Consider the following 27,170-nt stretch of genomic DNA (forward strand, 5'->3'; position numbering starts at 1 on the left):
TAAGCATTTACATTTGAGAAAGAGATTTTAATATTATAGTGATCTGTAGTTTATAAAATATTTTGCATGTTACTTTCTTTTTGCCATAAAACTATGAGTTACGATTGATTAAGATAAGATGAGAATTTTACAGCTGAGAAAACTCAAGAGAAATTAGTAAATTTATCTAAGGTAATTTATCTAAGTGGCACTGGTGGGGCTTGAACCTTGGTATCTTGACTGTAAGACTGGTCTCCTGGCTTTTATAACCACTTTGAGGCAGAGTCATACCAGGTACATAGTTGTTTATTGATCCAAACAGCTTTGCTTAATGTATTTCCAGATCTTAAGGAATGAAGGCCTGATGTATCTTTTTTCTGCTTCACCACTCACCCCTTCCCACTCCTAATAGCATAGGCAGTATGGCTCCTTCCTGGTACTCAATTATTCTTGTTTTGAGTTAGGCATAGACGCCCTTCTGTTTGGAATATAGCAGATTATTACCATGTACTTAAAAAATAAACTCCAGTCTAGACCCACTGATTCTTTTAACAACATGCAATATGAAACCCACATGTAAGCATTATTATAAACTGCTGTCCTGAAATGTCAGGAAACTATTGTCCCAGGGATGGCAAATCATCAGACCCACATAATTACTTAGTTTTAAGGCAAAACTTGTAACAGGAAAGAGATATTTGGTGTGTCACTTGTAATTGTCTGGTTCTTCTCCTTTCCTGGCAATTTTTACACTAAAAAGAACAAATCCTTTACATCAACCAAATGAAAACTCAGCCTGTGATTGATCAATAAAGTTATCTGTGGTTGTATAACACTATTGCAAATAATAAGTTTGGGACTCTCCAAGTCAAAGGTAAAGCTGTATTTACTTGTGTGTGTGTGTGTGTGTGTGTGTGTGTGTGTGTGTGTGTGTGTTCAACAATTATATCCTTGTTTTCCATGAGTTTTAGAAATGTTTTCATTTCCTTTGGTAGAAGTGATGGTTAAAGCCCAGATATTGATCTCCAAGATTACGCACACAGTTGAAGCTTTTCCAAATGTGTGACGAGGCAAATGAGAAGGTGAAAGGGTGAATTGTTGTGTTGCCTTAATCCTTATGAACAAGCGTTTATGAATCAGCATTCATAAGGCATGCTTATCTCTTGGAAGTAATTTCACAAAAGCTATTTCCAACTTGTAAAATAATAATCATGTGATGCTGAGGTACACCTTCTAATTTAGTCAGGCCTCTGTAGGGTAATGTTAAAATCTGGTGAATCTGAGCTGTGATAATGACTCTTTTTAGAATTCTGACAGAACATACATTTTCCTTATAGGGTTAAGAAAAACCAATGGGAACAATAATTTTTGAACAAGTCATTTTAGTTTTCATGTTAATATTTATAATGCTACTAAAGGTGACATTGAAAGAATAAGCATACAATAAATGCAGAATTCATGGTCAAATTAATATATGAATTAGCTTTTAATGTTTGAATATCTCTTGAGCATTTATTATGTGCTTAGCACTAAGCTAAATGCTTTATCTACATTATGTTGGTTACCCTTCATTAATAATCCTATGAGTTTAAAAAGGATTATGTCCATGTTATACATTTATTTTCTATATTAGCATTTCCCAGTATGTTCCATAGATCATTAGTTCTAAAAGTTGTCCAATGAAAAAAAGGTCCCTGTGATCAAAATCTGTATCATTGCTCCTCTTGAATATCTAAAACATATTTTATGAAGGATATGGGAATTAACAATATCAAAAGCCTGAAAACCAATATGATCTTTTCAATAGCTATCGAAAAATAATTTGACAAAATTCAACGTCCATTCATGATAAAATCTCAACAAACTAAGAACAGAAGGGGACTGCTTCAACCTGATAAAAGGAATTTACAAAAAAACCTAGAGTTACCTGTCACATTTAATGGTAAAAGACTGAATGTTTTCTCCCTAAGATTTGGAACAAGGCAAGGGAGTTCCCTTCATTACTCTAACATTGCCTTGATGATTTCAGCAGGTGAAATTAAATAAGAAAAAGAAATACAATTAATCCAGATCATAAAGTAAGAGGTAAAACTTTCTTTATTCATAGATGACATGATCTCCAACATAGGGAATCCTGCAGTTTACAAAAAGTCTCTAGAACTAATAAGTGAATAGAGTAAACTTGCAGATAAAATATCAACAAAAATCGGGGCACCTGAGTGACTTGTTTGGTTAAGCATCTGACTTTGGCTCAGGTCATGATCTTGAGGTTTGTGAGTTCAAGCCCCGCATGGGGCTCTGTGCCAACAGCTCAGAGCCTGGAGAGTTCTGTTTCTACCTCTCTCTGCCCCTCCCCTGTTCACACTCTGTCTCTCCCTCTCTCTCTCAAAAATAAATGAACATTAAAATATCAACAAAAATCAACTATATCTAAATACTAGCCATGGACAATTGCAATTTGAAATGGAAAGAAATTATTTAAAACAGCATAAAAATCATAAAACATGAGACAAACTTTTAAAATGTATGACATCTGTGTGCTGAAAACTACAAAATATTAATTAATGAAATGAAAGAACAACTAAGTAAGGGAAAACATTTATCAAATTCATAGATTAGAAGCTCATCTTGTTATGATGTCAGTTCTCCCCAAATTTATCTCTAGATAAAGAGGTGGGAGGACACAGGGAAGTAGTCTTTTAGGAAAAATGAAAATCCAGGGGAAAAGCTTTGAGGTTTACTATTTCTAGCATGTTTCATGAACAAGAGGCTAGAATAAGAAGGCCAATGGGGCTAGAGCAGAGGCAAGGAGGAATTAATAGTCAAGAAAAATAGCAGGCTGCTATAAGGCCTTATATTAAGAATGAGATAGAAGTTGTTGGAAGTTTTCCGAATAAAGACATGATAATATCTATAAGAAATGACAAGTGTTGGCCAGGATGTGGAGAAAAAGGAAACTTGGTGTACTGTTAGTGGCAATGCAAACTGGTGCAGCTACTGTAGAAAAGAGTACAGGGGGGCGGGTTCCTCCAAAGGCTAAAAATACAACTACCCTATGATCCAGTAATCACACTACTGGGTATTTACTCAAAAAAATACAAAAACACCAATTCAAAGGGATACATGCATCCCTATGTTTATTGCAGCAATATTTACAATAGCCAAATTATGGAAGAAGCACAAGTGTCCATTAACAGAGGATGGATAAAGAAGATATAGTAAATATATCTTCAGAGGATTCAGCCATAAAAAAGAATGAAATCTTGCCATTTGCAACAACATGGATGGAGCTACAGTATAATGTTAAGTGAAATATTGTCAGAGAAAGACAAATACCATATGATTTCACTCATATGTGGAATTTAAGAAATAAAACAAATGAACAAAGGAAAAATTCAAAGAGAGAGAGAGAGAGAGACAGACAGACAGACAGACAAACCAAGAAACAGACTCTTAACTGTAGAGAACAAACTGATGGTTACCAGAGGGGAAGTAGGTGGGGAAAACAGGTGATGGAGATTAAACAATACACTTATGATGAGCGCCGAGTAATGTACAGAATAGATGAATCACTGTACTGTATACCTGAAACTAATATAACAGTGTATGTTAACTATACAGGAATTAAAAACTTAATTAAAAAAAAAGAAATGATAGGCTCTAACTTATCTTTTAAAAGGCTTACTCTGGCTTTTATATTGACTATATGAGAACAAGGAGTTAAGCAGGAACCATAAGAAGGCAGTTGCAATAATCCAGGTGAGAGATAGGTGTGGTGAGAAGAGGTTAAATTCTCAATATATTTTAAAGAAAAAGCCAAAAGTTATTGACAGATTGGACGTGGGGTATGAGAGAAAGATAAAATTTTTTGGACGGAAAATCTGAACTGATGTATTCGCCATTACTGAGGAAGGGGAGACTACTGGAGACACTGGTTTGAAAGCAGATTGAAGAATGGAATATTAAGAGTTCAATTTTAACCATATTTAGTATGAAATGTTGTTTAGACATCCAATTAAGGATGTCAAGTAAGCAGTTATGTATATGAGTCTGAAGTCAGAGAAGAGAAATAGGGGGTGGGATATAAACTTAGAAGTCACCAGCAGGTAGATGACATTCAAAGCTATGTATCTTGATGAGATTACAGAGATATTCAGTAACTCAGCTTTCAGGCATTCTAATGTTGCTAGGTCAAAAAGATTTTGAGGATCCAATAAAGGAGTCTGAGAAGTGGCCAGTAGGGTAGGAAGAAAACCAATAGACAGAGTGTCCTGAAAGTCACTGTTTAAAATGCTGCTCTTGGGGTGTCTAGGTGTCTGAGTCAGCTAAGTGTCGAGACTCTTGATTTCTGCTCAGGTCATGATCCCGGGGTCATGGGATTGAGCCCCATGTTGGGCTCCACACTGAGTGTGGACCCTACTTAAGATTCTCTCCCTCCCTCCCTCTGCCCTTCTCCCCCACTTGTGCACACACACACTCTCTCTCAAATGATAATAATAATAAAAAGAATTAAAATGTTGCTCTGAAGCTAAGTAAGATGAGGAAAGAAAATGAACCAGTGTATGTATTTAGAAAGGTGAATGCCATTTGTGTTCTTGATAAAAGATAGCTGGGGAAAGGAAAGTACAAAAGACTGATGTGACAAGCCATGATGTTTTCTTGCTTATAATCCGTGAGAAAGAAAAATAACAATAAAGGAGAGGGAAAAATTACTGGAATGACAGCCTGAATTGAAAAAAAAGTCATGAAATTGGGCGATCAAGTGCAGGGGTTGGTCTTAGGAAAAAGCACAAACAACTCATAAATAGGAACAAGAGAGAAGTCGGAATATATGCTGTTTACAGGAAACAGCTTATGTTCATTTGTTACTATTACTTTTCTTAGATTCCTATTTTATCTTTGACTTATGAGTCTTTATTCAAAAAATAGATTAACACCCTTTAATTTTCTACATATTTTATTTTTCTACATAATAAAACAAAATGGCTTTCTAGATTCTAGAATACCTCCTTTCAGTCCAAAGAACTTGCTTGAAGACCAAGCAATTCCAGCATGCTGCAAAACTATTCCAAATGGCAAAAATAACTCAGATTCATATAGGACATTCCATGTCCCTTTATTGTTTTTCTTAACTAAGAAAAAAGTAACCAGAAATCCCATAAGGGTATTCCATTAACTGGGATGTGCCAAGATAATATTCCTTTTACTCTATGTTACTTATATCAAATACAATCTCCCTGTATATTAAATATCCTGGGACAAATATACAGGAAGATTATATTTCAATGTTCAGGGAGATAATATTTGACATTTGTTATATTTAGGTCAAATAACATACAGTTGTCCTCTTTTCCTATGATTCATAAATTGGAGCAAGTAAGATTATATCAGTAAACTATTCAGGCTTTTGAAATATTTTTATTTATCAATAAATAATAACCTAAATATTAATAACCTAATATGCTGGAACTACCAGTTTCAAAAATTCAAGTGGTCTTAAATATAAATGAAGAACTATGTTATTTTTCAAAGATAGTGACTTCTAAATTTGTATCTCCCACCTAGACCTTTCTAATTTACTGACTATATATACGTATATATAAATACAGGCACATAAATTTATATGTATGTATATAAATTGCCAGGAGAATGGCTTGCATACTAGCTGTATTCCAGCTTTTAGCTCAGTAAATTTCATCTGGTAAAACAAAAAAACAAAGCTAATATCATATGTACTCTGATGATGCTACTGAATGCATGACTATACAGCAGCTTTATTCATAAGGTATAAAACATTGCCAATTTATCTATTAGTAAAATTTAAACTAAACACAATAAAGAATAGTGTGAAATATAACATTAAATTAATAAAATTACCAATATTTTTCGGATCCTAAGACATAATCTTTTGGTTATTAGTGAAATTTCTAGTAAAGGATGCATGTTAGTCTGGGACATGACTGACATTTCCTTCTTTTTACTCTAAAACAGTTCATTTGTTTTCTAGGGCTCACTTAACAAAAGTGGCTTATATTTTCTCACAATTCTAGAGGTTGCAAGTCTAAGAGCAAAGTGTCTACAGGGTTGTTTCTTCTTAGGCCTCTCTCCTTGTCTTGTAAGATGTGATCTTCTCCCTTTGTTCTCTCTATGTTCTAACCTCCTATTCTTGTAAGGAGACCAGTCATATTGGCTTAGGGTCCACCCTAACAAACTCATTTTAATTTAATTACCCCTTTAAAGGTCCTATCTGCAAATAAAGTTACATTCTGAGGTACTGGAGGTTGAGCTCCAAAATATAAATTTAGGATGGGGGTCACAATTTGGCCCCCCAAAAAACACTCTAGCTAGTTACAAGGAAAATGCATAACTTGGAAAAGGCCTTCTGGTATTTTTCTTTTCTGAAGTCATAATACATGTTTTTTTTTTTTAACATTTACTTATTTTTCAGAGAGAGACACAGAGAGAGAGAGCGAGAGAGAGAGCACGCATGAGCAGGAGAGGGGCACAGAGAGATGGAGACACAGAATCCGAAGCAGGCTCCAGGCTCTGAGCTGTCAGCACAGACCCCAATGTGGGACTCGAACTCATGGACTGTGAGATCATGACCTGAGCTGAAGTGGGATGCTCAACCGACTGAGCCACTCAGGTGGCCCTGAAGTCATAAAATCTTAATTAAAAGTTAGGCCCATCAAATTAATCCATTGAAATTCTTTTTATTACAAAAATTAAAATTCCCATTCCTAAAATTATCACTCAGTATCGCTCTAAAAACTAAAATTGGTGAAATTTATTTATGAATTATACATATTTCTTTATACTTACAAGGCATTTCCATATATCTGTTATTGTTTGAGTCACACAACTCTGGGAAACTGACACAGAAATTTAGAAAATAGGACTAGGTCTAAAACTTCTCTTGTTCTTCATACAGTGGCCATTTAACTACATTATGTAACATCTATAGAAGAATAGCAGAGGACAATTTATGTGCACGAGGATTTGGGAGACTCAAAAAGTCAGCATAGATTATAAGGGTTTATCTAGAAGAATGACCTAGGCCTAAGCCCACAGTTACACAGTGTTTTTTCAAAGACCGCAGAATGGTTGTACCTATCATATGGTGGCAGAAGTGGGGTGAAATTAAGAAAGGACAGGCTTATTTGTTAAACTGCACTAAGCTATTCTCCTAACTAATCTGATATTATTTAGCATATAGTTTACAACCAGATTTTCCTAACTCTGATAAAGTAATTTGAAAGCTTTGGCCAATGTTTAAAAGTTCAGATGACTTCTAGTAGTGAAGAGTGACTCTGGTAAACTAAAATTGTGTACTTTATTTTTAAGGTTGCAGTTTAAAGAGCAAAGCACATTAACAGGATCAGTGGCAAACACATGGCCTTCTCCTTCTTTGGGGATGTCCCTGGAGCTTCACCACTCAGCTTGATCATATTAACTGAATCATTGTTCCACTCACTGAGCCAGTGTGTTCACTGGCTAAAAATTCACAAATCTGCCAACTGTGGCTACCACCATTATGGTGTGCTTTTTCCTGTTGGCTAATTTGCTTTTTATTAAGGAAAACTATAAAACATTGTAATTGAAATTTCTTTATGTAAATTCAGGAAAATTCTTCATGCTAGTTTTTTCATATTGAATTATTTTACCCTGGGAATAAACTCAGGACCTGGCAAGAGGGATGAGCAGAACCATCTTTTAGAAGGGAAACTAAATTTATACTACATGAAATGAGGAGAAAACTTCTGATTAACTAGGCATCAATTTCCTCATTCTCTTGAAGCACCAATAAAGTAAAGGAATAAAAAGAGAACAAAAAAAAAATTAAGGGAGATAAAGATGATGGGAGATTTAAATGGAATTCTCTGGGTGATAGAAAGCAGATGGAGAGTGGTGTTCAGTAAATGAAGCTAAAACGTGGGTATACACATAGGACGTTACCCAGAAAAAACATGTTTTTTGTCTTTTTTTTCTTCTTCCATTTTTCTTTTTGGTTTAATTTGCCCTACAGAAACATGGAAAGATTTAGGACATTGAGGCACAGGGTACTGGGGAAGTTGGTAGTGACACTCAATGCTAAAACCAAGGAAAATGGTTGAAAGTAGCTAGATCCTCAGATTTTATCTATTTCCCCACACTTCTAAGCTAAGTATTGCCCTCCCTATTTTCTTCCCACCTTCTACCCTGGAGGATATCAATGATTCAGCTTCTAGATAATTTACTACATCCCAGAGGCTTTGGAGCACTAATCAACATGAGGTATGGGAAAGGAAATGGGGCTGAGGCCAAAAAGATAAGTCAAAATTTTTATACTGATTGGTGGGATTCTGGCCCCCTTCTGGACCCTGCTCCTGGAATATAGGTGTTGAGACATATACCCACCCAGTTAGAAGAATAAGAGAATACTTCTCTGGAGAATCAAATGACCCCCAAAGAAAAGACCTAATGAAACTGACATTGAGAGATCCTAATTAAAAAAAAAAAAAAAAGCCACACCCTATTCATCATAAACACATAGTGCTTCCATATAACATTCTAGTGACTTATACTTAAATATGAAACAGACAGCTGAGCATCACAAGACATTGAGTAAAGTCTTCAACATGAAAGGCAGACATTAGACAAGATAAAGAGAAAATGAAACATCTAAAGAAAACAGACACTGAAAGGAGCAGAACATACTTTACATAGTATTCTCAGAAAGGTAACAGATGATTACTGCTAACTAAAATAAGAACAACATGCTATTGGAAACACAGGGAACAAGGAAGGCTTAGGAATAAAAAATAAGATAGCCCAAAGACCAATTTAATAGAAGATTTGGAAGATGATATTGAAGACATTTCCCAAAAAGTAGAGCAAAAAAGTCAAGGAGATGGGAAACGAGATGAAAAACAAAGAATTTAGAGGATCCAACAAAAGATCCAACTTGCAAGCAAGAAAATGGAGGGAATGAAATCATCTAAAGAATTACACAAGAAAATTCCCTAGAACTGAAATGTGTAAAGAACAGTCCAGGTTGGAACAGGGTATAGAAGAGAAATTAAAAGCAGAGAAAGAAGAAATTGATGATTGAACACTCAAAAACAGTACTGAAAAACTACAGTAAATTTAGACAAATGAATAATAAAAACTGGCAAATGAACACTTTAAGTAATTACTAAATCCAAGAAAAAATGAAAGGTTATAGAGATGGAAGGAAGAATTGCTGTGTTCTAGTTGGCCTATGATGGCAAAATGTATTTGCGTGTTTGAATAAATTTGGGTGTTTGAGAAAAGTAAACCCTATATAAAAAGGGAACGCAAAGGGGAAAAGAAGCAGTGGCAGCAATGACACTGCTATACTGAGGTAACAGTAAACAATATTATTTAGAAATACAGAAATAGCAGGGAAACATACATTTAGAAGAATTCAGTACTTGGTTTGGGTGAAGAAGATAGGCATTATTATAATTACTTCAGCAAAATTTGCCTTAATAAAAACTATGTACATATATTTGATAAAAATAAAAATCTAACACAAAAAGGAAAATCCAAGATTATAACAAGGGGTAAGAGACTAGAAAACAGTCAAGATGTACATATTTCATCTATATGTAAACTTTAAATATTATAAAAGAACTTTTAAGTGTAAAGCTGGACTCTATTTGTAATAGTTTTTTTTAGTATGATCAAATAATATTTATCTTACTTCACATTAGATTAATGCCTTCATTTATGAAATTTCTGCTTTTGTTTGACATCTTTACACTTACACATGTACTACCTTTTATTTAAAAAAAATTTTTTTTAATGTTTATTTATTTTTGAGACAGACAGAGACAGAATACAAGTGGGTTGGGGCAGAGAGAGAGGGAGGCACAGAATCTGAAGCAGGCTCCAGGCTCGGAGCTGGCAGCACAGAGCCTGATGCAGAGCTCGAACTCACAAGCTGTGAGATCATGACCTGAGCTGAAGTCGGATGCTCAACCGACTGAGCCACCCAAGCGCCCCAACACACATACTACCTTTCAAAAACAAAACCAAAAGACCCAAACTGTCATACACATTCTACCAAATTAACAATAGTAACTTTAAGAATATAGTTCTGTAAAACTTTGTTTTCAAGTAAGACTAGGCTTACTTCTCTTACCTTAGTCATTGGTTGTAAGGAATACAGATTCACTCAAACTAATTAATTAATGAAGGGAAATTCATTTAAAGGATAAAACACTATTTAAAAAACTCAGGGGCAGGTTTTTTGAGAGACTGGAACAAGGAAACAATGCCATCAAGATCTAAGGCTGTTGATTTCATTCTCTCTATTCTCTCCCTCTAGGACCAAAGAGACTTTCATTTATTCATTTTTTTATGTGCCTGAATCAATTTTTTTCTTTCTCTCTGGAGATTTCTGTGTTTCACTTACGCAAGCTCAAACATGGCCATTCCAGGGTCAGCTTTACATGGTCTCCCTAAATGGCCCAAAGCTGCTAAGTAGAATTTCTAAATTCTAATTCCAAATGTTTGGAAGATGAATCTGATTGGTTCAGCTCGAGTCAAGTACCTATAATTAATACAATCAGCTGTGGGTTGTGTTTGGGGGATCTGTCATGTGACCTGACACTCACTGACAGGGACCGTGGAAGGAGAGAAGAGATTAACAAATAGGCAAATTGACTAACACACTTGCTCTACCTTTCCAGCTCTCTTGATAAGGACTCAAAAGGTTTCTTTCCACTCCTAACCCGTTCCTCCAAACAAAATAGACACTCCAAATTGGATTGACTGACAGGTATCCCAAATGAAGTGGTGAAATGCAAAAAGCATAAGAATGTATGTCTCTCTTGTTCTTGAATTTTTTTCTTCACCCACATGAAAGTTCTAAATCAGGGAAGTTATAGGAAACTTCTTAGTATTATTTTTCATCCTAGAGACATTCCCACAATTGTCCAGTATTTTAAGGCCAATATGATTCCCTGGTGATGTGAGTTATTACTTGATTTTCATTATGGCTATTGATGGTATGACAGTAGATGCTGTGTCACAGGAAAAGTTTCCAGAAGTTATTGTTCATGCTATTGTTGTTTTGCTTTATATTACAGGATTAAAATTACAATTATATTTCCAACTATGTGAAGCACATTCTTGCATTCCACCTATTTTATATCCTATGTAGATAAGTATTAAGGAACAGGATTGGCATGAGTGATGAGCTGGAAGAAATACATTAGATTCTAACACAGGAGCTATTTGTTAGCATTATGTTAGCCGTCATTAAAATATCCCATATGCCCTTTTCTTGATAACTGCTTTCATTTCCTTTCGAAGCTGAAAAAAGTAAAATTATGTTAAATGACACTTATACCTTGGCTTTTTTTCTTAAGGATATTAAGGAGAAATTCCAAGGAGAAAGAAACTCTTTATGTGTGGGAAGAGATGTGAGAACACATGTGATTATAATCTCATTGCATTCCACATCTTCATGGACAAGTTAAAGAGTGGTTTTTTTTTTAATGTTTATTTATTTACTTTGAGAGAGAGAAAGAGAGGGCGTGCGAGCAGGGGAGGGGCAGAGAGAGGAGAGAGAGAATCCCAAGCAGGCTCCGTGCTGTCAGCACAGAGCCCAGCATGAGGCTCGATGGAGGGCTTGATCTCATCAACCATGAGATCATGACCTGAGCAGAAATCAATAGTTGGATGCTCAACTGACTGAGCCACTGAGGCATCCCCATGGACAAGTTCGTTTTGAGTAGGCAGTTGCTTATTTTATAAACTTAAAAAACCATCTGAGTTTCCTGGCTATCTGGCTGAAAATTCAGAAAAACTGCCTGCGGATTTTATAAATTTAAAGTAGATGGATTAGTGAAGTGTGGATAAAAATGTAACAAATAGCAATTATCTTTGTTTCTTCCAAGATATTATTGTCAAATCTACCTCAGGCTTCTATTTAACTGTCGCCAAGGAAATATTACACAATTTGCCAGATCATCCTTTACTAGAGCTGAATGATGAATGGAAAACAAAATAGAACTAGTCCATGACATGATGACTTCATTACAGTGATTATTTTTAACCACTTAAAGTTAATTTTATTCATGTGTCAGGTATTGTGCTATAGTTTCACAGCCATTTGCACATTTAATCTTCTTAATAACCTCCTAAGGTAGGTATTATTATCTTCTTTCAAATGACATAGTCAGAGGACCTACACCAGGTCATGTTATGAATAGTTGGTAAAGTAAGAAATGAAGTCAAAGTTTTACAATTCCAAGGAATATCAGTGTTTTAATATATTAACTGCAATAGAAAAAAACTTCATAGAGTTTCTTTTTAGCAGTAGCTGTGAGAAATGGCATGTCTGTATATTTGTGTCATATATTTATTCAGATCACAATTTGCATGCCTACAATTTCATTTGAGTGTCTACCCCTTGGTGACAATTTCGTCAGAAACAATTGCCTCCTTATAGGCTTGTCCACTGGTAATTCAAAGACATATTTCAGAAGCTCAGCTACCTAAGTCTTTCAACAGAAAGGGTTTTTATAACTTCATTGAGTAATATACACCTCTTCCCCCCTCAAATGAAAAAAATATATTTATCTTTTCTAATTAAAAAATTGTCTATTTAACTCATGCAACTGCTCTAAGGTGACTATAATCTGAAACTTTGGAGAACTCTCAGAATCAAATCAGTGTACTCTGGTTGAACTTTGGTTTTTCCGTTAATTGTGCTTAGCATGCAACTCAAGTTGATAATCTTGTCTGTGTTGACACTAAAGTATCTGCTTAGTGATATTATGCTGCCAATTATAACAATTTTTGTAAGTAATAAACCAAATTTAGCTCCTGATAGGAAAACTATTTAACTCTTAACATTAACACTTCTCAAAAAATGATATTATCAACATCATTTTTTAATTTCCTAGCATTTTTAGAATGGGAAAACTTTTGTTCAAAATTAATGGCTCAACGTGTTATTAGCTATTCATGAACTAAATGAAAACCTGCAAGACTATCTTACATTTCTAAAAATATATAGTGTAAATGGGACCTCTTGTGCCCTACACTCATACTGAATCAGGCTAGATTAATAATAATGATAAATACCATTTCTGGCCACTCAATTGTTCCTTAAGTTAATACATTCAGTAGTATCATAATTGCGACAATCAATATGTTAAAACAGATTACTTTTCATAAGTTTTATTTTACATGTGGTGTGTTTCATACCAGAGTCAATGTACTACTCTTTTATGTTGAAGAATTCTGATGAGGCAAAAAAAACACTATGTAAAAATAGCATAATTCATCTGGAGAGTTTATAATGTAGAGAGATCTATAATTCACAAGGTTTCTATTTTTTATTCCTGCATGTGGGTATTGTTTATCTACTATTTAATTAAGAGGCTGGACTTAGGCTGTGAAATTTACTTGTGAAATTGTTTTATAACAGAAAATAACATGCCTTTACTTCCAGCATTCTATTCTGTATACTATGGTAAGAAAAAAATGGACTAAAACCAGAATATTAAGGCCTCTTTCTTTTTTCCCCTCAGGACAGCAACAAAGTTATAATACAAAGAAAAATAAGAATAAGGAGAGGGGCACCTGGGTGGCTCAGTCGGTTGAGCGGCCAGCTTCGGCTCAGGTCATGATCTCACAGTCCGTGAGTTCGAGCCCCGCGTCAGGCTCTGTGCTGACAGCTTAGAGCCTGGAACCTGTTTCGGATTCTGTGTCTCCCTCTCTCTGACCCTCTCCCATTCATGCTCTGTCTCTCTCTGTCTCAAAAATAAATAAACGTTAAAAAAAATAAATAAATAAAAAAAAAATAAAAAAAAAAAAAAGAATAAGGAGAAAAATATTTGTGAAGGCACAATTCAGATTCAGAAATCTGTCCTTGTCTGAAGCATTACAACAGACACAGCATGCAGGCACGATCTTTAAGGGAGTCTCCTGTGTCATCAAGGCCCTAGATTACATCATCACTGATTTCATCTTTTCCATCTCCCAATTTTAATGTCTCTGCTTTTCCAAAGGCTGCTGTAATTTATCCCATGGGTTCTCAAAATAAGTGACATTTAAAATAGAAACATGGCTTCTGTGTTTTCTTTATTGTCTTTGCCATTTGTCGATACCACACCTATTTGAAGTGATAACAGTACCTTCTGTTCCAGTTCCAATGAAAATGCTCTTTACATATCCACTGTTTTGTCAAGAACTTTTCTGATTTGTAAAATGAAACACTAATAATACATTTATGTTGCTTTAGTGTGCAATTTAATCAAAATGAACTTTGCTTAATTTATGAGACAAGAGCTATATTCAACATAAACATGCCAGAAGTGTTTTGCGTCATGTGATGATCCTTCAACTATAATTTTATTTTTCTTCTTAGATCAGACTAGAGCAACCCCTCCCTGAACATATTTTAAAGACAAACAAAATTACAGTAGCTCTTACTTTCTAATATGTTCACTCCCTCAGGGTTTTGAATCCAAAATTCTTGAAGAGGCTAGTAAGTCCCAGCTGAGAATCATGTGCCAAGATGTTCAGTGACTTTTTTTTTTCTTTAAAGACACAGATAGTAAGGACAGGAAACAAGTTTTAGCTATTTGGGAGTGTTTCATTAAAAAAAAATCTAGAAGGTGCCCCCTTGGAAACAGGTGAATTATCATTTCAAATCTACGTGACTTATCTATCTGAAAGTAGGAAGGGACTTAAGAAGTTTCAGCAGTTCTCAAATGTGTCTGCCATGTGGTGCCAATTCAGGTAGAAGTTGTAACTGGTCTCTGGTAAAGAGGTTAAACACTCCTTCTCAGGGACTATTCTTTAGTGAATCTAACTCTTTTGGTGTTAAATAGCAATTTTAAGATAAAATTATTTGACGCTATACTGTGGTTATTGCTTTTAATGTCCTCCCTTAGCAAAATATAAAGTTGGCAATTTATATTGACTCCTTCACCTTTTTCCCGGAAATTTTACTGGGTCATAAAGCCCCAAATAAGTAAGCATTGATCTAATGGAGCTTCTGCCTTTCTACAAATAATTATTGAGTCTCTGGGGACAGATCATGAACATAACACACAGATGTTGAATGGAGCTTAGAGTCTAGTGCTAGACACAAATGATGATATATAAAGATTATAATACAGTGGGATAAGTGCTTTTAGGGAGAGAGAATACTGGATGGAGCATATGAGCAGGGCACCTAACCCCAGTCTGGGGAAGTCAGACAAGGATCTCTGTAGGAAAGAGATACAAAATATGAAGTACAGTATCAATATACTTTTTGATTTCCTCACAGGTTTTATGAGGAAAGTAACTCCTTCAAGTACCTGTCTAGGTACTTGGAAAATTAAACCAAAGTGTTGCTTTATCATCATGGAATTAGAGCAAACAGGTATAACGAGGGCCTGCTGAATTTTGATGTAATAATCATGCCCCAGCAAATACAACAGTTTTTTAGTGGGCAGATACCAATTTCTCTAGACACAAGTCAGTGGGATAACATTTTTAAGGTAAGAAATGACATTCTTTTTTTCTGCCTGTCTCTCTGAGAGTGAAACTTGCCTCACCTTCCTCCAGACCCTGAATTTACTGTCTCAGGGAGTGTCAGGGAGAAAACTGGGAAGTCAGGAACCTCATCTCTCTGGTTTTGGTTTTCAAAAATCATCAGAGAGGATGTATGTAGGTGCCTCTGGAAAAATCACAAGACAATGCCTGGGGAATAAAGCATTGAGGATGAAGGGGTATGTTCCTTGAGACTGAAATATTGTTCACATAGGGTTGGGGAATGGAGGCCAGAGTGGTAAGGAAGAGGAGTCTCAATGGGAGCTGATAAAATTCAAGTTTGGAGCCTCCTAGGGAGAGAAGCCTTATGTCTCTTCAGGATCTCAAGGAGGTGAAAGGACCCAGAAAAATAAAAGACTGGAAATATGCATAAGGAGGGAACCTCCAATGCCCACATTACCCAAAAGTAGTTAGGAGAGCCACAGGACCTGGAGGCACTTGTGGAGAGAAACAAGGACTGTACTGCTAACTGGACTTAGGTGGGCTTCCCAATGCCTTGAGACCACATAAACATGACTGGTATAGAACTAGTATGGCTGTACTGATTGATAAATTATCAAAGTACTTTGCATTCACTGATAAATAGACATTTACCCAGAATCACCTACCCTCCCCAAACTAAAGGATAATGCCTCAAGTAGCAGAGGAGGCTCCAGGATGCTTCATAAGCACTAAAGCCAGTATCTATACCCCTTGTGATTGTTTGGTATTAGTTATCTATTGTTGTATACACTTCATTCCAAAACCTGGCAGCTTAAAACAACAATAAACATTTGTAATCCCACATAATTTCTGTGGGTCAGGAATTTGGGAAAAACTTAGCTGAGCTGTTCTGGCTAAATATATACCATCAGTTTGCACTCACTATGTCAGCTGAGTCTGAAGTCTTGACTGAGAATAGAGGACCAGTTCTAAGATGTGTCACTCACATGGCTTGCAAGTTGCAGGACAACTCAGCTCCTCACTATGTGGATCTCTCTGTAAAGCTGCATGATTGTCTTCATGACATGGGAGCTTTCTTCCCCAGAATGAGTGATCTAAGAGAGAGCAAGGCAGAAGCTACAATGTCTTTTATTACAGCTTCAAAAGTTATACTTCATCATTTCTGAAATACTGATAACACAGGTCACCCATATTCAGTGTAGGAGGGGCCATACATAGGGTGCTAACGAGGTGAAAATCATTGGGGACCATCTTGAAGGCTCCTATCACAGTCTGTGACCTTGCCCCATGGTTTGTTCATATTCTAAATATCACTTTCACATTAAGTCAGAGTAGCCTTGAAAAAGGAGAAGGCAGCAATGCAGGGGCAAATTCCAAACTGAGATTAAATTTTTGTCTTCTTCCAAGAAGATACTCAAATAGAAACTGAGTTTTATAAAAATGTAAATTTTGTTCTTACACACCTGAATTTGTGCATTGAGATTCATAATCTCTGTGTCCCATGTAACTGTTCCCTGAAAATAACCACTAAAGTTTTTGTTCACCACTACTCTTTTGTTGCTTTAATTCTTTCTTTAAAAGGTACGGTCCTTCAATAACTTTGCTTATTCATTTGATTCTGGGAAGCACTCTGCCTTCTCCCATTAGGCACCGATTTCATTATATCATTCATTCTGGCAGGCCAGGATATGTAGCACGTGTAATACCCTTTTTAGAAGGGCATCTGTGCAGTGCAGCAAATGCTAACTAGGACCACCTTGGCATTCAGAAGGGAGAAGTACAGGTTGACAGTGAGGGCCTTTGGATTTATGCACCATTCATATTTCAGACCTGTAATTAATTTTGTTTTTTGGTGGTAAAGTATTAATAAAATTTGGCCTTACTTAAGTTTATTAACAAGCAATCATCAATGGTAGTATGGCAGCTACTCAATGAATTATCAAGGGGCATTGTGAGTACAGTATCTTTGGAATTCTCCAGTACTTTATGGAGATCTTGAGTTCTAGAATTTTAAAACTGCTGCCATTTTTCAATTATACTGTTATTCTTGGAAAGATGTTTAAAAATTCTAAATTACTTGTATATATTTTGAATCCTACTGAAAAAAGAAAGAAATATGAAATTCTAGGTAATTTATCAATGACAGTGGCATGAATTCCAATACCAAGAAAAGAATGAATAATTCCTGATTAGTGTCTCATAAAAAAACAAGCAAATTTTCATGTCTCTGTGGGCTATATATAATCTACCATGTTTTTTCTTCAATACAAAGCAACTATTGCTGACCTAGTAATCATATGCTGGGAGAAGACATTCTGTGGAGTTGAAATGAAATTTCCATGCCTACTAGCTATGTTAAACAGCTTCTGGGTCTAGCTAGTTTTTCAAGAGACTTACTTCTGAACAAAAAATGGAAGATTACACCCAGAATGGAATAATATTAATAATAGTTCCTGTGGCAGCTAGGGAGGGGCACCGTCAGAATTTCGCTTCAAGAAAGAACTTGCTATTCAACTGCAAGGGAGTTCAAGGAAGCTGACAGCCTCTAGTTATTAAAGCCTTCAAAATTTATCTCAGCCTCTGAGCAGGCAGCCCCTAGCCAATAAATGAACATGTGGTAGTTCTGGGGCCTGGTCATTTCTGCCCAGTGTAGGTTTCCTCTAATGGGTAATCTTTGCTCAGGAGCTTTTTTATTGAATTGGCTAATACTTTGTCAGATCTAAATCATGGCATGAGACTCTTTCTGTCCAATCCAACTTCCTACTCTCTTTTCTTTCATGGGCATCAAATATGCATCATCTGAAAACTTTCCCCACCCAAGCTTTCCCTTCCCAGAGTACAAAATGACAAAGCTACTTTATACTAAGATCCTACTCTGGGAAGGGGCATATCATAATTTATTTGGGCGAGTTATTTAACCTTTCCAAACTATTCCCTTATCTGCAAAGTGGGGTTGTTGTAAAAACTACATGAAATAATCAACAAAGCAACTTGTTAAAGGCCTCGTACATAGTAAGTACTTAATAATTGGTATATAATTGTAGAGTATTATACCACATGCCAAACTCTGTGTGAGAAATTCTGTGTTTATTACTTGTAATCCTTGTTATAATCAGAAAGTATTAATATGCTCATTTGACATATGAAGAAAGTAGGGTTCAATGAAGTTAAAATAACTTGCTCAAATTGCTTAATCACATAGCTAGAATAGGCAACCTGGGGTTAGAGAGCAACGTACATATGTGTTGGCAAATAATCCATGGCTGTTACTTTGGAATGTAATGAAACTGCATACCTTCTATGACATGGTATGTACAATTTGTAATTAATACAAACTACTTTGGGGACTTTCACAACTTTTAAGACTGTACACTTAATTCCACCACATATAGGACATTAAAATCTGTCAATGGATATCTAAGACTAAGCATTTGTCTAAAAGCTTAGAAGAACTGTATATGTCACTGTTGCTCTCTAATGACCACTACTGAGTTATTCTTGTAGAATGGCTCTCAGTCTGGGTTTGTCTGATGTTTTCTCAAGATTAGATAGAGGTTATGTTTAATATTCTATACTCTTGCTATTGCTAGAAACTGCATCAATTGAAAACACCCGCCTTTGACAGCTGCAGCTCCCACCCCACCCACAGAAATGCTCAAACCCATTATTAAAAGATGACAAAGAATCTGTATTGGAAGTATAATGGCAGAAGGAAGTTAAAATATTCTATTGCTCAAAAAATCTCCAGTGAGGGGCGCCTGGGTGGCTCAGTCGGTTAAGCGTCCGACTTCAGCTCAGGTCACGATCTCACGGTCTGTGAGTTCGAGCCCCGCGTCGGGCTCTGGGCTGATGGCTCAGAGCCTGGAGCCTGCTTCGGATTCTGTGTCTCCCTCTCTCTCTGCCCCTCCCCCATTCATGCTCTGTCTCTCTCTGTCTCAAAAATAAATAAACGTTAAAAAAAAAATTAAAAAAAAAAATCTCCAGTGAGATGGCAGCAATTTGAACTGAGTTGCAGCTTTAAAGCACGCTTACATTGTTCCCTACCTCACAGTTCTAAGATAAAGAACCACAATGAGATATCACCTTACACCTGTCAGAATAATTAAGCTCAAAAAGACAAGAAATAACAAGTGTTGACAAGGATGTGAAGAAAAGGAACCCCTGTGCACTGCTGGTGGGAATGTAAGTTGGTGCAGCCACTGTGGAAAATAGTATGGTGGTTTCCCCCAAATATTAAAAATACAATTACCATATGATCCAGTTAATTCCACTACTGGGTATTTACCCAAAGAAAACAAAAACAATTCAAAAACATATATGCATCCTTATGTTCATTGCAGTATTATTTACAATAGCCAAAATATGGAAGTAACCCAAGTTACATCCATCTATGGATGAGTGGATAAAGAAAATGCACAATTAATACACAAGTAATAATTCTTCATTACTTAGCCACAAAAAAGAATGACATCTTGCCATTTGCAGCAACTAAATGGACTTAGAGAATATAATGCTAAGTGAAATAAGACAAAGACAAATACTATATGATTTCACTTATATGTGCAATCTAAGAGACAAAATAAACAAGCAAAGAAAAAAGGAAACAAAAAAGCAGACTCTTAAATACAGAGGATGAATGGGTGACTGCCAGAGAGGAGGTAGTTAGGGGGATGGGTGGAGCAGATAAGAGAGATTAAGAGTACACTTCTCATGATGAGCACTGAGTCATGTATAGAATTGTTGAGTCATTGGACTGTATACCTGAAACCAACACAACAGTATGCTAAATATACTTCAACTAAGAAAAAATAATTTTAAGTAGAATTTAAAAATTATGTTACATAAGTTTAAAAAAACATTTGACATTGTGCTGTTTCTGCAGGTATGAGATAGAAATGGATGAGGTTGGTAGAATGGATTTGGGGGATGGGCAGTTTTCTTAGTGAAATTCTGCCAAGAAACCAGACTTTTTCCCAAATAAATTATTGGAGTTGCCCAAGTAAGCCCCTGTATGTGCAAAAAAGCATACAATTTATGATCTGTAAGATAAGATGGACACTTAGTGCCCACTGTTGCTGCTGGCATTTCAGTCAATTCTAGCCAAAAATGGTCAGCATGACCATAGAGAGAGAAAGATGACCAGTAGAGGAAATGAACTTGTGCCCAGATGGCAAGGCTGATACATCAGAGCTTTAGGTTTGAATGAACAACTTAAGCCACTTGTGGCTAGAATGATGCTAACAAATCACAGAAGAGAGACTGTAGAAAAACAAAAATTGTGTCTGTAACAGAGTAACATGTACTTAGACAAAAATATGTAAGTTAACACTCAGTATATTTTTATGTGAATTTACCCATAATGCAGTTTCTTCATTGTGAATAAATACTTTTTTGAACATTTCTTCAAGTAAAGAATTTAGTTATAGGGGCGCCTGGGTGGCTCAGTCGGTTAAGCGACCGACTTCAGCTCAGGTCACGATCTCACGGTCCGTGAGTTCGAGCCCCGCGTCGGGCTCTGGGCTGATGGCTCAGAGCCTGGAGCCTGCTTCCGGTTCTGTGTCTCCCTCTCTCTCTGCCCCTCCCCCGTTCATGCTCTGTCTCTGTCTGAAAAATAAATAAATGTTAAAAAAAAAAATTAAAAAAAAAAAAAGAATTTAGTTATAGTTCTATTGCAGAAAATGAAGTCTAGATGGGCTCTAGAGACCATCAGGTCACTGTAATAGTTTGTAAAGACTCCTGGATGTTTGGTACCCAAAAGGGATGTTTACAAAAATGCCTTTCTGCACAAGGACTGTTTCATATGCACAGATATATGTGTGTATCAGAACAGAATATGCACTTTGGGGAAATAACTAAGTATCATTTGAAAAAGTGGATTCTTAAGTATGGTTATAAATCTCAAAAAGAAACAGCTCTAATTTATTGCTTATGTGGGAGAAATTCTGGGTGTACTCTTTCTGGATGTACTTTCCTCTTCCCTGTTACAACTATGGCACAGAGCAGTAATTATCAGTTTGTGAATTCTACTATGAAAGGACCAAAGTGATCTCACTGGAAATGTTTCCCAGAGACTCTCCTTTATTTTCTAAAATAATATAATTGGGATGTGAAATGAACTGCTGGCACATTTTAAAACATATATACTGCAAATAATGGCAAAGATGGAAAAACTACAAGTGCCTAAATGCTACAACTGTGTCAGCAAAGGGGGTATAGGCTATCTTGTTTGGACAGGGCATATAAAATTACAAAGTCTGTAAAAAAATGTAATAAAAACAATGTTCAGAAGGTTCCTAAAACAACTCCATGTTAATCTGGCTTTTGGTAAATAAAACTCTAAGGAAAACTTCCTTCCAAATGTGAATGTATCACAGTCAAAATCTAGTGACACGGAATGAAGATGAAATAAGTAATATTTTCCCTTAAATACAAAGGGATTTGTGGTTATGATTCACTAATTAGAAACAATAACACGATTTAAAAGCTATAGTAAATTCATATGAAAGTTATAGTGATACAAATTTACTTTCATGGATAATTGTCATAGTAAATAGAAGTTATAAACTGTGCTACATAATGTGGGATATTTTAATTCACTATGATTAAGACAGAACAAAACAGATAGTAGATTCTAAGTAAATGATTTGATGATGATGTTGGATATTGCAAAATCAATTAAAATGGTATTATGTTCTGTCCTGTTAAATGATGTCCATTTTATAAATGTCATAAGGTTTATTACTCTTAAGAAGTTGCTTTAGTCTTTCATAATGTCTGAGATAGTAACTGAATTAAGTAAACTTTGATCATAAAAGAGAAGCACTCCAAAGTGCTTTGTGGGCCAATCAGGCTTAATAAATAAAGCTTGTCCCATCTCAAAGAAAATAAAGTCTTATTCAAAGTTATTCCTTTCTGAATCTAGTTCATTCTGATGTATTATCATTCTAACTATTCAAACATGAGCCTGTAAAAAAAATGAAAATCATACAATAGTGTCAAAATAAAAAAGGCATATCATAAACCATATTCATGTGCTTTTTTCATTGTTTAACTGAGATCATTAAATGAGATAGCATTTCCCATGGTGTCTAATGTGGTATAATCCAATATTTGACTGCTTGGATATTTCCTTGGTATTTGTCACCAATGCTGGGGAGTGTTCAGTCAAAAAACTGAATTAACTATTTTTAACATACATGAATCAAAGCTTCTTTTCCAAAGAAGTGAGAGAGTGAGAGATAACATTTTGAAAATATTTTATAAAAGTAAATTTATAGAAAGTACACTTGATGTTTATATTCTCAGGGTTATGGTTTTATCTATAGAAGATATTTCTTTTTAATTTACATTTACAATTACATTATAAAATGTTAGAGAAGAATAAAAAGTTTTGTCACTGACATACCAGTTTTTTCCTGAGTGTGCTGAGCAGGGCAAGTTTTATTAGATATCTAAAATGTTATGATATATAAACACCATCATTTTCCCGCTTCAGGAAGTACTATTGGTAAAAAAAATTTCCCTTAAATATATTTTTCCTATAAATATATCATCTTTTATCTAGGATCTAAACAGCTGATCTCCTTCATATGTATTTGCCATCTTTGTTACCCACTAGTGGCAAGAACTTGAGCAAATCATCACTTCAGGGCCTCAGATTAGGAAACATATACAATGTCCAATTGTTTTTCAAAGTACTGGCATTACCCCATTAGTGGGTTGCACCTAGTGTTTTTAGAAAACAAAATAAAATTGACTCAATTTGAATAGAAACTATAGAGGACAAGACACATTGTAGGGCTAGGTTGTAAATTTTGTTTCGGTTTTATATATAATGTACACATACTGTGTGATGTAAAATGTATTTTCTTAATATAGGTTGCAGGTGAAAAAGTTGGAAAAATGTAGATTTAACAATTCATACATACCTTTTAAATCTAAAATGAAATCGTTCAAATTTCCAGCTAAAAACTTCTGAAAATGACCTCCTTTAACACAATGTCATAAGGTTTATTGCCTGAGAGACAGTAGCAGCCAGTTACAAGGGCATTTAGTTGAAATGACTAGAGAATATTTACTCCCTTAATTAGTTGTAGTTGTTAATATCCATTGTAAGTATTTAAAAGATACCTCCTTGGGCTTCCACTCCCTCAAGAAATCCAACAAAATGTTGGGCATAAACAATTTAGTACAAATAGTAAATTGTAGATGTATGTCACAAATACATATACCAAATACTGTGTTAAGTGGCTGGGAGATGTTAAACAGATAGGTATGGTCCCAAACTCACTATGTTTATAATTTTTAGGAAAATATAGATAATATAAAGAGAGAACCTCCCATCCATAACCAAGGAGTAGAAATCATATGTTCACTACTATGAAATATTATCCTAACAATCACTTACACAAGCTGTTATGTTTTTGAGTATCTAACTCACTCATTCAACATTTACCATATGCCAGGTGTTTTCCTATGTTCAATTGACAAGGCTAAGATGACAAAGTCTATACTCTCAAGGAACTTAGATAATAATGAAAAATACAGAAAATAAGTAAACAGAAAAAGTGATAAGTGTCATAATGATGCAAAAGGCATTAACTAGGAGCCACTTGTTATTGGAGAGTCAAGAAAGGCCTCTTCATAAGTAGATCGTTTTCAATACAACTGAGATATGAATGACAAAAAGAAGACAGCCACTTGAAGATATGGAGATGAACATTCCAGGAAAAGGGGTAATGGGCAAATGCCAGACTAAAGGCAGATAGGAGTCTGGCATGTTTGAGGAATAGGGAGTAGGGAGAACGGCTTGGGTCTAGTGAAGAAAGAATGGTAGGAGAGAGCCAGACAGAGTAAAGCCCTGTAAACTGTGGTAAAGTGTTTACAGTATATGGGTTTATTGTCTGGGGGAGTCATTTGAGAGCCATAAGCAGTCAGGTGAGAGATGGTTGTGGCTTAGACTGAAGTAGTAGCAGTGGAGATGCAAATAGACTTTGGGAAAATTTTAGAAGTACAATACAGAATTTGCTGATAGACTGCATGTAGGGGATGGAGAATCAACAATACTTCCTAAAATTTTAGTTTGTGCAACTTAGGTGGACGGTGTCATCAACTACAGTGGGGAAGGGCAACTTGGGGGGGCATGGTGGCAGGAATCCAGAATTCTGTTTGGGATATGCTAACTTAGAGATGCATATTAGCTATCTAAGTGAGTATGTCAAAAAAGCCAAACTAGGTTCAGGGGAGAATTTTTGGAGTCATCAGCATATTTATATTTATAGCCAAAGGACTGGTACCTCCATGGGAGTGTCATGCAGTATCCTTTAATCTTGATAACAACTCAAAGTAGATATTTTCTTTTTATATAGATATAATTAACTCCTTTTTATAAATGAGCATCTCTGGTGCTTAGAGATACACATGCTGAAAGTCACGCAGCTACTAAATAGAGCCTGGACTCAAATCTGTGTGATTGAGTCCTTGTTTCCATCACACCAAGTTGTTTTACTGAAGAATTAGAATATGTGAATTTCTTTTATTTTTTAATAAAATTTTTTAAGTGTTTATTTATTTTTGAGAAAGACACACACACACACACACACACACACACACACACAGAGTGCAAGCGGGGGAGGGGCAGAGAGAGGGAGACACAGAATCCTATGCAGGCTCCAGGCTCTGAGCTGTCAGCATAGACTCCTACAGTGGGCTCGAACCCACCAATGGTGAGATCATGACCTGGGCTGAAATCAAGAGTCTGACGCTTAAGTGACTGAGCCACCCAGGCGCCCCAAATATGTGAATTTCTGAGCGGAGGGTTTTTAATTTTTTTAATGAAGAACTTCTAAAAAGTTCTGTTTACAGAAAATGAAGCTCATTCAGAATCTACTCCAACTGTATAAGTTCAAGTCTTTTCTGCCCTTACATAACTTGTCTGTGGCGGGTGCCATTGATAGTTGTGTGTGTGTGTGTGTGTGTGTGTGTGTGTGTGTTTTCTTTTAAAATCGTACTCCCTTGGTTGTGGGATAGGACTCTCTTTTCTCCTTTATCTTGATTGCCTGTTCTTCACTGACCCTTAACTACAGGGATTTTTAGGCTTCTTTCCTCACTTTACATATTCTCTCTTTACGATTTTGTTCCATTATTTTTAAATACTAAATATATGCGTTTGAATTTATTATTATTATTATTATTATTATTATTATTATTATTGCTTCTCCTCCGGACAGCTCTTCTTAGCTCTAGTAAACTACGTCTAAAAGTTTCTGAAAGCAATTAGCTTGGTGGGAAAGGGTGGGGAAAGAGGGCTTCCTTCCCCCTCCCCCCCATTTGAGATTACAGAGGAGCGACGTGCAGGGGCTCTGATGGTTTCATTCGTACATTTATTCAGTATTTCTTTCATTCATTTAATTATAAGGACTTACAAATTGGCTGATCTTACGAGATTTCAAATCTAGAGTGGCAGACAGTGATCCAGGTTGGCACGAAGACATTCACGTGAACATTAAGAAGTCCTCGGCCACACAAACGTTATGTGCAAAGGCAGAATCCCGCTTAGTCCCTCAACGAGATTAATAAAAAATTTTGGAGTGTATCAGTTTAGTCGAAATTCAAAAGGATATGGAAAGCAAATCCCATTTAGGAAGTAGGAAGATTGCGGACAAATAAAGGATTGGAGCAGCAAATTACATTGCAGCAGTACCTGAAGAGAACAAGATACTGACCGGGGAGTGGGGAAAGAATGAATACACCCATGTAAAAACAAGAAAAAGAAAAACCGGGTGTGGCGCACATTAAAAACTCACAGCATTTACTAAAACTCCCCGGTGAAATAGTCACCTCATCCCACGCCGACTCCCGCCTCCAGCGGTTAGCCGCTCTGTCCTCCGAGTCCCAGAGTGCCGCTCACCACCCAGCTCGCTCCGCCCCCTTCTCCAACAGCCCCTCCACCGAGCCGCGTGCACGTGCGCGGAGGATCCGGCCCCCTCCGCTCTCTCGACCAATGAGAAATGGTGTCGTAAGTCGCTACCGCCCGGTCGTAGGTCACGTGACGGTGTTTCCCCTCCCTCTGACCCCCTGCCTCCAGGTTCTGAGAAGATGGCGAAGGTCTCAGAGCTTTACGATGTCACTTGGGAAGGTAACTGGGAGCAGGGCGGGTGCGGAAAGACCAAAAGTCCTGGGAAGCGTTTCGGCAGTACCTGCTGCCGGTGGAGGCCTGGGTTTTCCGGTCTGTCTTCTGCACTGGAGCTGTCTCTCGACGGGCCAAGTTGAGAAGAAGGTTGAGGCCGGCTCCTTCCGTGGCCCGGTCACAGCCTAGAATCCACGGTGTTCCCTCGCGGCCCCCCCCACCCCCACCCCGGTCCCCAGCTTGTGCTCCGATAGACTCAGTGACCCACATACCTCCGTTCCAGTACAGTGGCCCGGGGCAGCTTCCATTATAAAGCGGGAGGGACCTGGGGCTGGGGCTGTCACACATTTTATAGTGGCTGCTGGGCGGCGAAGAGGAAGCGGGGTAGTTGCTTGCTGAAGCTTCCCTGCAGCCAAGAAATACAGGGCCTGTAGGCCCTGTATTCAGTGCTATGTAAGGGTTACAACTCTATGAAGGTCTGTGGGAGAGTCACGAACAAATCTGGTTCTTCTACGTGCTACTTTACATTTTGTTCTCTCTGCATAACTGGATCTCT

General features: G+C 36.5%; 2 protein-coding genes across 3 annotated transcripts in view; one reads left to right on the top strand and one right to left on the bottom strand.

Annotated features, from left to right (window-relative positions):
* The window catches only part of EIF3E (eukaryotic translation initiation factor 3 subunit E), a 251,034-nt gene extending 224,623 nt beyond the window's left edge, over nt 1-26,411 (bottom strand). Inside the window, exons 1-2 of the mRNA XM_042924339.1 lie at nt 26,326-26,411; nt 16,473-16,580 (exon numbers count right to left, since the gene is read on the bottom strand). The gene's annotated coding sequence lies outside the window, so the exon portion shown is untranslated. The remainder of the gene's footprint in view (nt 1-16,472; nt 16,581-26,325) is intronic.
* A 110-nt stretch (nt 26,412-26,521) lies between these two features.
* The window catches only part of EMC2 (ER membrane protein complex subunit 2), a 50,997-nt gene continuing 50,348 nt past the window's right edge, over nt 26,522-27,170 (top strand). For both annotated transcript variants that reach the window (XM_042924340.1, XM_042924341.1), the window contains exon 1: nt 26,522-26,623. In XM_042924340.1, coding sequence (XP_042780274.1) covers nt 26,584-26,623 — 40 coding nt within the window. In that variant the 5' untranslated portion in view covers nt 26,522-26,583. The remainder of the gene's footprint in view (nt 26,624-27,170) is intronic.

Source organism: Panthera leo, chromosome F2 (genome assembly GCF_018350215.1).
Source record: "Panthera leo isolate Ple1 chromosome F2, P.leo_Ple1_pat1.1, whole genome shotgun sequence".
In the NCBI taxonomy this organism is placed as follows: domain Eukaryota; kingdom Metazoa; phylum Chordata; class Mammalia; order Carnivora; family Felidae; genus Panthera; species Panthera leo.